This window comes from Crocodylus porosus, unplaced genomic scaffold (assembly GCF_001723895.1).
Source record: "Crocodylus porosus isolate Cpor-Errol unplaced genomic scaffold, CroPor_comp1, whole genome shotgun sequence".
Classification (NCBI taxonomy): Eukaryota; Metazoa; Chordata; order Crocodylia; family Crocodylidae; genus Crocodylus; species Crocodylus porosus.
Window position 1 is genome coordinate 33,703 of NW_017728933.1, and position 10,676 is coordinate 44,378.

The window sequence follows — 10,676 nt, forward strand, 5'->3', positions numbered from 1 at the left end:
AGATTCAGGCTAGACATCAGGAGGCACTACTTCACGGTCAGGGCGGCTAGCGTCTGGAACCAACTTCCAAGAGAAGTGGTGCAAGCTCCTACCCTGGGGGTGTTTAAGAGGAGGTTAGATGAACATCTTGGCTGGGGTCATCTGACCCCAGTATTCTTTCCTGCCATGGCAGGGGGTCGGACTAAATGATCTGCTCAGGTCCCTTCCGACCCTAGAAACTATGATATTATTCAATTTTCTTCCTAAAAGCACTTATGGCCAATGTATGTGAAACAGTCTGGCGAAAAAAACACTGAAAAAGAACTTCTCACGATCAGGGTCCCAGCATAGCATTGGGATGACCAGACTGGGTTGCCTGTCCTGCTGAGATACCGGTCAAGTCATTTAGCCTCTGTCTCTCAGGTCCTCCACCTGCATAGTGAAGATAATTACACTTCCTCCCAACACAGCTTTAGGAAAAACACATTTAAAAGATTAGTGAGGGATTGCATATACATAGCCATAATAGAACTGGGCATACAAAATAATTTTGTTTGAAAGCCTTACTAATTGTTCTTCTCATTGTATTACTTCACTCTGTTTTTTTTCAGTGGTACATAATTTACTCCTCAGATATTTTTAATAGGTTTCAGATTAAGAGAATAAGGGTGCCGACAATCTGTAGTTTGTCTTGGTGTAAAATCAGTTCCTGTTTGGGCATTAAGAAATGGGAAATCTAATTGCTGCTTTCTTCGAGCAGAGCCAGACAACACTGTCCATCTCCACTACAGTTAAGACTGTCAGCACAGAAACAGAGCAGCAACCACCAATTAGTAAGTACAAGCTTAATTTACTCCTCTAAAGGATGGCTCTCTGTTTAGGAAATCTTTCCAGTAGTGCTATATGCAAACTGTACCATGCTACAGCTATTTAGAAGTGATATGACATAAATCAAAGGTGTACTTAACTACTGGTGCATATACGCCATATAATCAATGTTTCAGATTGTTGAGTCTCCTTGCTGTGTGTCAAATCCCGGAACAAATTCACAAAAAAAGCTGTCTTCATTCATTTTGAACACGGGGAAAACAAAGCACATCACATTCCAGGAAGCGAGACACTTTCCAGACAGGCAATCAGTGGTCATTTCAGGTTTGTCTCTCAGAAGCATACAGACTTACATTGTCTGCATAATGAAATGCCAATAGCAACTAATGTGGAAGGCCCAGTATGAAAAAGAGCTGTTGAAATTATGCTAACTACTGTGCTTTGAAACGCCCAGAGTACCTGGAGACAAAAATGAAACAAAATTACAGAAACTTAAAAAAAAAAAAATAAAGGAAAAAAAATAAAGAAACTTCTTTATCTCTGAAAAGGAAACCCAGCAATAAAACATACTATTTCAAATAAAAGTTTAAAACAGACACCCAGAGTGACCTGTTTTTTTCCATAATGTACATGTCAAAGCCCAGAATTCCTAAATCAGTGGAGATAGGTACTTGGTGCTTCAGAAAAAAAAAAAATCTAGTGTCTTATTTAAGACCCTTAATAGGAACTGGGCATCTAAGTTGAAAATTTCTGCCTCAGGCTCCATGAGGATAAAACTACGGTATAGTTCCTCAGGTGGCATTAAAAAAAAAATTAAAAAAATATCAGCACCTGTCAGGCAGGTCCCACTCCACCCACATCACACAACTTTTACAAGGTCAACCACAATACAAAACAGGCACCTCTGGCAGAAAAGGAAGGACATTAATGAGAGCATTAATTCCACTTCAAATGATTTATTCACGTTTTGCTAAACATGTATTTTATCTTTGTTAGAGTGTACAAAGAGTTTTATACTTTTCTAACAATATCAACTTTAAAAATAGGCTACAGTGGAGGCAAGTCTCACTTTGAATCCAAAAATCTGTATATAGGAATTCAAAATATCAACAGTCAAACATAAAAAAAATACCACTATGTACAAAACCAATACAAAATGTACATCTTATCCTCGACTGAAACAATTAAACAACAAACGAAGAAGTTAATCCCTTGTTCTCAGCTCCTATTTGGGATCCTGTGACCTTGCATAACTGATGTGAAGTTTGTGTTAAAACATGTAACTCAAAAGGCACTCAAAGGTCACAAGGTCCTGAGCTTAAAAGTGGGACATGGATTCCCAATGAAGAGTTAAAACAAGTTACCAAAAAAACCCACTCAAAATATTTAAAAAAACTGATATTTGATATACCCAAGAATATTAGGATTCCTTCAAATCCTAGCACAAAATTTTGATTATGCCAATAGAAAGACACAAGAGACAAAGAGCATACCTCGCAGAATTCAGTATATCAAAAGAAGACATATGAATGACTTGTCTGAAAGTTTCAAAAATTGACCTTCCTGTGGTTATTCTAAAAAAACACAAACAAACAAACATCCCCCCCACCCCCCCAAACAAAACAATATTGTCCACAAAGTTAAAAAATGAGCTACGGTCGGGAGGGGAGCATATATGGGACATGAAAAAGATTTAAAAAAAACAAAACCCCCAAAACCGGTTGGAAAACCTGTATTCAGTTAAATAACAGACATTAAAGGGCAAAATTTAAACATGCCTATTTTGCCCTGGTGCAAGGACCAGCATGAGCTTAATTTGAATCTTAATATTTACATTGCAGTTATAAAATAGTACAATCTTGCAGATAGCAAAGAAAACATTATTTTTTACTCGGATATAATGAATGCTCCAGAATTGTACATCTAAGCTAGTACCATCATTCACATCGACTCACTGTCATCACTTAGGCTCAGATTTTGCCCATAAAAAAAACCAGTAACAATTCAAATATGGAATGGCTCTTGTCTGAGATGCAGAACAAAAAATACAAGCAAACAAACTCATCGTATAACTAGTTTTGGCCTATATGGTTTCAGATCTTCCTTCAGATATGCATAGGAATATACTGAGGCTAAGAGTAGCCATGTGTATTTGCTACAGTATAAGGCCTTTAATTTGCCATAGCTTTGTGCGTCAGCAGGGCATTTAAATTAAAGTAGGCATACAGAATTATCAAAGTGCTACTATGTTCCACTGAACAGATCTCAGGTTTCAGAACTATCAAGTGGTCCCTCGTTTTCTATCTTCTTCTCTGGTGATGTGTATAAGAAGTTACAGCAGATAAAGAGAGGAAAAATCAGAAGTCTGCTGTCCAAGTTCATTACTACTTGTTCCTGCAAAGCAAATAAAAAGGAAAGTTTTCAGTTAAGGTTAGAACAATAAGCATTAAGTCTGAAAGGTGATACACTAAATATGTGCAACTCTCTATACAAGTACTGGAATAGACTCCAGTAAAATTATGACAGGCTGTGAAATCCATCTAAGACTAAGTTACCCACAGAAAGAATAACACCTGGAAGTCTTCACTGAACAGCCATTGAATACAGTCAAAAAGAGAAAACAAGAGCCAATCTCCTGAAGTGACATAACCCCAGCCTTTCCTTCTGAACCACCCTAAATTGCTTATTTTTAATGCCATTAATTTGGGCAAAACATTTTCTAAGGACATTTTACACATGCTTTGGGACATGACACTGGGTGCTTTAATTAGCAAGCTGCGTTAATTAAAAGCTCCCACGCATCATGTGCATCAGTGTCCCTGTGCTGAAAAATGGTGGCGGGATGCTTTGAACCAAAGCTCGCTGAACATGTTTCAGTTCAAAGCGCCCCACTCGCTGCCATTTTTTCAGCGCAGCATGCTGATACACGACGCGGAAGGCTGCCAGAGCACGTCAATTTTTGTGCTCCAGCAGACTCGATTAATCGAGTCTGCTTCAACATGCTGGTTCTCCAGCGTGTCGGAGCAGACTCCCTCCATGCCTGCAGGAACTCTATTAGGCCAAAACACCATCCCTTTACTTCTCCCATGTGCCCACGGTCAGTGCCTGTTGGTACTGGGGTGGCTGAGTCATCTCTACCAGCCAAATAAAAGTGAAAGGTAGAAGGCTCTACAAGGTATTTCTACCTATTTAATAGGTGCATTGGCTTGGGTCTGTATCTCGGAGGGGCTATTCTTTTTGGCAATTTAAGCAGTTAGCATGCTTAACATTGGGGAAAAACCTGGACAAAACTGGAAATGCATCCCTCAGAAAGCTATGAATGTAAGAGAACAAAACCTCTGTGTACCTAACTCACTAAGTATCAGTATCTTAATTTCCCAATTGTAAGATATCGTTACATATAAAAGTACATTCCCTCAACTAAATGCTACTGACACAACAAAGAAAGAAGTCTCAGGGACATGTAACCCTGAAGTAATGAATTCAACATGCCTGCATGGTAGCCTGTCGACAGGACCAGTCGATGCCATACTGGTCTTGTCAGTCATCTTCAGACCCACAGATAAGGCAGGTCATCAAGCAGAAAGACAATCATCCTCGACTGTGACAGACTGCTGCTGCTGATGCATGGGAACTATGCCCCCAACCCTCCATAATACTTATTTTATGCCGAGGTTATCAAGGCACACCCCTATCTGCATCTTCCAAATTCATTTTGAATTGATCTCAAATACCGAGTAATTTCTTGGGGCATAATTAAAATACAAGATTCTCATACAGTTGCTATTTATTAAGCAATTTGATATTGTAATTGAAAGACTGGCATGGACATATTTCAGTCAGAGGCAAATGTTTACCTATGACAAGCTGTGGAAAATAAGCCCTCTGCCAATCATTTCTTAAACCTGGTTCATCTGTCCCTAGCATTACAACTTTTGGGGAACCCTGATTCTTAAACATATTAAGACAACACTGCACGTGCCAGCAGGACCCTGCTGTATTCCAGAACTTGTATAATATGACTCGTTTAATTATAGTCAGGTATAATGCCCATTTAAGTACCCTGCTTTAGTTTTCCCTTCTAAGTCAGTCTTATTAACTTCAGCTTCCTACTGTGAATGCATTCTTAAAATTCTATGCACCTACAACTTTTTTTTTTAGAGGGGATTTTTTCTTTTCACTTGCTTGCTGCTGTCATATCTAAGCCTCCCAATTACCAGTTGCAAAACCCGAACATACCTGATCTTTCTCCAGAGTTAGGATCTGATATCCTGTGGTTCTACTGCAAATGAGTTTCCCACTGCTATCAAAAGAGGCTAGACGTAACCTAGGGATATAATGCAAGTTAAATGAGTAGATGCAGCCTCCTGTAACTTATTTTCAGGGTAAGAGAAGAAGCCAGCTTCTCAGAGGGAGACTAACATCTCCATACAGCATATTTTCTGGCTACAAAACCACCATTGTTCACCAGTTAAAATGGGAAATCAGTTCAGATGGTGGTTTTAAATGTAAATAGTGAGTACTGAATTCTTAGTCACTCCTCACCTGAATGCTATGTTTCTCCGGGGCTGCAAACTGACCGACCCACTGCACGGCTGATTTAGCGTGTTCCGTTTGAATATGATATAGCGGTTTGTATAGGTAACAAGCAGGTCAAAGCCAAAGTTGAATCCAGTCCATCGCCAGCAGTACTACAGGACACAAGGGAAAAAAAGGCAGCTTAATTACTTGTACTCTTATGTCAGCAACAATTAATGTGAGAATTACACCTATATAGCAACCTGCAGGATCCTGAAGTACTTCAGAACCTTACATAGAGGCCAAGGTCCCAAACCTGCAGTAGTCCTGCACTCACCTCGTGGTACGATAGGGACTTTTTTCACTGTTCTTCTCCCACTTGCAGCCTCCAGCATTTGAGGTCTATGGAGTTCTGATTCAGAAGCTGTAACCCTAAACTCCCATACTCAATAACAGCTGAACTACACAACAGTATTCAAATACCTCAGAGGCTGCCATGGTTTCTCTGCTTTACCTGTGGCAGGTTAGAGTGTTATGTCCTATGCAGAGTCAGGGTTGACAATAGGTTTACAAAGAGCTTAGATTATGGATTTGTTTAGGATGGTTTGGATGGGAATGGTTCTGCCTCAGGAAGGGGGTTGGGACTGGATGACCTCTGGGGTCCCTTCCAGCCCCACTTCTCTAGGATTCTACGATCTATTACCACTGCCACATCCACTTGAAACTCCAGAGTAATACAGGCGGACAACTCCCCAAGCTGGAATTCAAATCAGGACACCAGTTTTCACAGCCACTTCACTCTTGCATAAAGCCATGGAGTATTAAATATCAGGACTCCATTTTTATACCACTGGTCAAGGAAAGGTGTTATACTTTAGTAACATATCCAAGGAGCACAATTCCAGAGCCCCCAGGTGCACCGGCTATATAAATCCATACAATTAATTTCAGGCACATTCTCAGGTCAAGTGAGCTCAGCATTCAGTATGGAAACAATTGCATCAACATTTTCAATGCTTTTCTGCCAGGCCTGCTGTGTAAGGATATATACAATATGCTACATATATTAAGCATTCGTCCAAGAGGCTAAATATCAAACTGTGATAAAATATTAAATGTTGACAAACAATTTTGTTATACAAGGTAGCTATAAATGGCACTGTGGGCTTCCTAGGTTTAATATGGGAACCATTTCCATAAAAACCATGCTCAATTTCTGGATACAAGTTTGTTCTTCAACGATCACCAGCTCTGCAAAAACAGATGCGTTATGGACTAGAGTGACAATGCATCTAGGTGGTATTTTTACACTCACCTCTTTGAAAAATTAAGTTTTAACAAAACCAAATCTTCAGTTAATTTTCAAGTGATAGATAAACCTGCACCTCTCAAGTAAGTTTCAAATTACCACCACAAACCTCATTCTTTTCTTTATTTGCTTCACATTTTGACTTCATTTTATGGCAAGAGTGCAATGATTTAATTGGCATTTGAGAAGGTAAGAAAGGAGCCCCTTTTCCCTGTGAAAGCATTGTTTTCATTATTTTTCTTTTTGACGCCACTTTTGAAAAAGCCATTGAAAGCTTGGTGTTTGAAATGTGTAATACATTTAAGTAAGCTTAACTTAACACACTAAGGCAGAATTTATACTTACATCACCATCCTTTGCAAGCTTTCTACCACACCTCATGCTGTTTCCCTCAAGTTCTTCTTTATTGATTTCCTGAGGGCTATGAACAAGAAAGATTTGACAATGAATTATTTGTAAGAAGTAAATAATTTGCAAGGAAAGTCATTATGGCATTCTAATCTAAATCATCTCCCAGATCACAGCACACATTTCTGATGGATTAAATACATCTTTTACAAAAGTTGTAGGAGGCTGGGATGGTGCACAACTGACAGCCCAGAGGTTGCAAGTTTGAGGCCCTAGTTGAAGTGCTCACAACACAGTCTTGTCAGATTCCAATGAATCTGTGAATTCTGCTGAATACCTTGTCACAAGGACACAAAAAAGGAAAGGCGAGGAAAGGACAAAAGCCATACCATTTAGTTCAGGTTTTCCATCCCTCTTATCACTTACCCTAACCCTGTGCTCTTTTGCTTCTGAACTGAAACCATAAGAAAGACAAAAGCTATGCAAACATCAAAGAGAAGATCACCTTCTACAGCTAAGAAAAAAGGGCAGACACTGAATTCGGATTCTATCTAGCTTGAGACATTTCACCTCAACTATATAAAAGGTTTTGACTACTGATTTTAATAAAATATGTGTTCATTTGTACAGTGGAAAGCATCTCTTGCAACTAGGCTACCTGATGCCAATCAGTCAGTCATTTATTATATGATCCAAATACCACCTCTAAGTTGCAACTGTGATCTTGTTGGGGAACGTGTGTAGAAAATATACCCTGTTATCTGTTTATCCTCCAAGTACAGAGAGATTGAAAGACTGCAACAAAATTAACCTCCAATGCAACACAACAAAAAAAATCATCTAATAAAATGTTCATTTTGGCAGTCATTGGACTTTCGAAACTCTAATGGAAAAAATAAATCACTGTTGCCATTAGAAAAATGACTGTGCATCTTTGTGGAAAACCAATGTTATGAAGGTACGCTTCAATGGGGAATGATTTATGCAACTTCACAAATAGATGGCAGATTAAGTAAACTTTCTACACAAGTTATACTGCTTTAAAGGTCCAAGTAGTACAATCCCCTTAAGGCTGATGCAGCTTTGCCAACATAAAACTACTTTATACTCACATAGCCATTCTCATCTGACACAGGAAATACCACTAAGTTATACTGATACAAAAACTGTACAGACCAGGCACCAAACTCCTCAAAAGTCATACTGTGGTCTGACTTTTAAAGAAGCATAAAGCAGTTAAACCAGATAGGGAAATGCTTCATCTAATAATATCTGCAAGAAACTTTACTAATAAACACTTAAATTGAAAATATGAATAGCTATAAAAAAACAAATATTAAATTATAAATAAAAACTCCCCCAACAAATTAAATCTGTAATCTACCAGTTTAAGTGAGAAGACACAGTTTTTAAATCCTGAATAGTTAATGAAAGACACAAACTGGGAATGCTGAAGACTCCTTTTCTAATGGCCAAAGGTGTGTATATTTAAGTACTCCATATATCCTAACAGAATAAGTCTTATAACAGCCAAGATAGTACCGGACTCCATCTCTGCTAATGACCTATTTGATAACTGGGCAACTTCGCAAAGAACAGTGAATGAAATGTTCAAGTCCCTTTAATCACAGGCAGGACTGCCTTTAAATAAAGAGACAGTGCTAAATGCCATAGGCAGTTTTATTGCAAAAAAATCATTTAATTCTCTATGCACCCATTACATTGTACACCATGTGAAAAGACCATCAACCCCACTACTTAATACCGCTGTGTAGAACACAAACCAAACCATTTTTCCATCCTGTTCAGACTAGTTTCTAGTTTTGGTGAACTCTATGGGAAACTCAAGTACTTCAACTGCTGCACTTCAAAGACACTAGAAAAATCAGGGGAATAAGGGAGGAGGAGTTGAGGATAAAACAGCCACCATGGACAAAAAAAAAAAAAAAATATCCGGAAAGGAATAAGTTTTCTCTAAGCAGAAAATGCTAATGTTATGACTCTCAAGCTATAAGTAAACAAACCAACCAACAAAGCTTCAGGACTGCATTATCCCAGCCTTGGGCCTGCCCTGCCTCCTCCCCCACCAGCAAAAAAATACTGTTAATTATAGGCAAATTGAACAAAGTACAACAAAAAGCCAAGTATGCTCCTGTGTGGCACTACTGACACAACAAAACTGAAGTTCATGGGGATGTAGACATTTGGGCTGGAAGGAACCCCGGAGGATCATCAAGTCCAGCCCCCGAATATGTAGGTAGCGCTCTAAGTAACAACTAACTCCCCACAAAACATTCAAATACTGTGCAGGCCATAAAGAAAGTAGCTTTCTATCCCCATTCTGCCTCGGTTTCCATATTAAGAGATCATGGGACCTGCTTTCCAGTTAGTTCAGGGGCAGGCAATTATTTTTGCCCACCGGCCACGCAGGCAGTTCTGGGAAGCTGCCGTGGGCTGGTCAGCACCCCACCCCACCACACCACCCCAGCCCCATGCCCACACGCCACCGCTAACAGCACCCAGCAGTTCCCCACCTTTTTAGGCAGCTCAAGTGGCAGCAGCTTTTTCTGGCTGCCACCGCCACTGGTTCCAGCTCCGTGGTACCGGCAGGGACCTGCACGCACAGCCCCGACCCCACCCTGCCCACATCCGCTCCGGACTCGGCCTGACACAACAGGCCAGCTGCAACCTGCGCACACAGCCCTGCCCCGCGCCTGCTCCAGACTCGCCTACCCAAGCTAAGCAGCAGCAGCCGCCAGGCAGAAACTGCTGCTCAGCATGGGGGAAAAGCACCTCCTCCCTCTCACTGCTGCCAGGATGCTTCTTGCTGCTGCCGTCTGGGCCGCCCTGCCACTTCTCTCTGCTCTGTCACCACCACCTCCAGGCCACCCAGTGGGGCAGCAGTGTAGAGGAGCAGCAGGGCAGCCCAGGTGCAAACTCCAGGCAGCTGCAGCAAGAGGAGCCTGGCAGTGGTGAGGGGGAGAGGCTGCGTTCCTCCCCACACTGAGCAGTAGCTTCTGCCAGGCCACGGCCACCACTGCTTAGCTTGGGCAGGAGGACCAGAGCAGGCACAGGGCAGGCTGGGTCGGGTCAGGGCCACGCATGCGGGTTCTGGCTGATCCACAGCTAGTCTGTTCTGCCGGGCTGAGTCTGGAGCAGGCCAGGACCAGGGCTGTGCACGTGGGTCCCCGCCAGTACCACAGGGCTGGGGCCAGCAGCAGTGGCAGCCAGAAGGAGCTGCTGCTGCCTGAGCTGCCTAGAAAGGCAGTTCAGCTGCAGAGCCGCCCCAGCCCCACCGCATGTCTAGGAAGCAGCATGACATGTCACGGGACAGACACTCCCTAGGCCAGGCAGGACCAAGGGACCTGCCATGGGCTGGACAAAGGGCCGTATTTTGCCCACCCCCAAGTTAAGTCATTGTGGAAAAGGAATGGAAGGCACTTCCCAAGTGCCAGCCCTGAGATCAAGCACCAGACTCAGTAAATTAATTTGCTGAATATGCTCTCATACTTTAAAGATTATTCAAATAACTGTAAAATTATAACTAATGAATGTTAACTTAAGCTTCTATTCATTAATATCACAAGTCAATTACCCTTGTAAAAGCACAGCAATATCAAAGACGGCACTTCTGTCAGCATTTCCTCTGATATAGTTTCATAGTAGCTAGGGTCAGGAGGGACCAGAACAGATC

General features: G+C 41.3%; 1 protein-coding gene across 1 annotated transcript in view; it reads right to left on the reverse strand.

Annotated features, from left to right (window-relative positions):
* Positions 1-2,526: 2,526 nt before the first annotated feature.
* The window catches only part of GMCL1 (germ cell-less, spermatogenesis associated 1), a gene marked incomplete at its 5' end in the record, with an annotated part of 26,802 nt that continues 18,652 nt past the window's right edge, over positions 2,527-10,676 (reverse strand). The window contains 4 exons of the mRNA XM_019545886.1: positions 2,527-3,201; positions 5,047-5,134; positions 5,353-5,498; positions 6,980-7,055. Of these exons, the coding sequence (XP_019401431.1) occupies positions 3,073-3,201; positions 5,047-5,134; positions 5,353-5,498; positions 6,980-7,055 (439 nt within the window). The remainder of the gene's footprint in view (positions 3,202-5,046; positions 5,135-5,352; positions 5,499-6,979; positions 7,056-10,676) is intronic.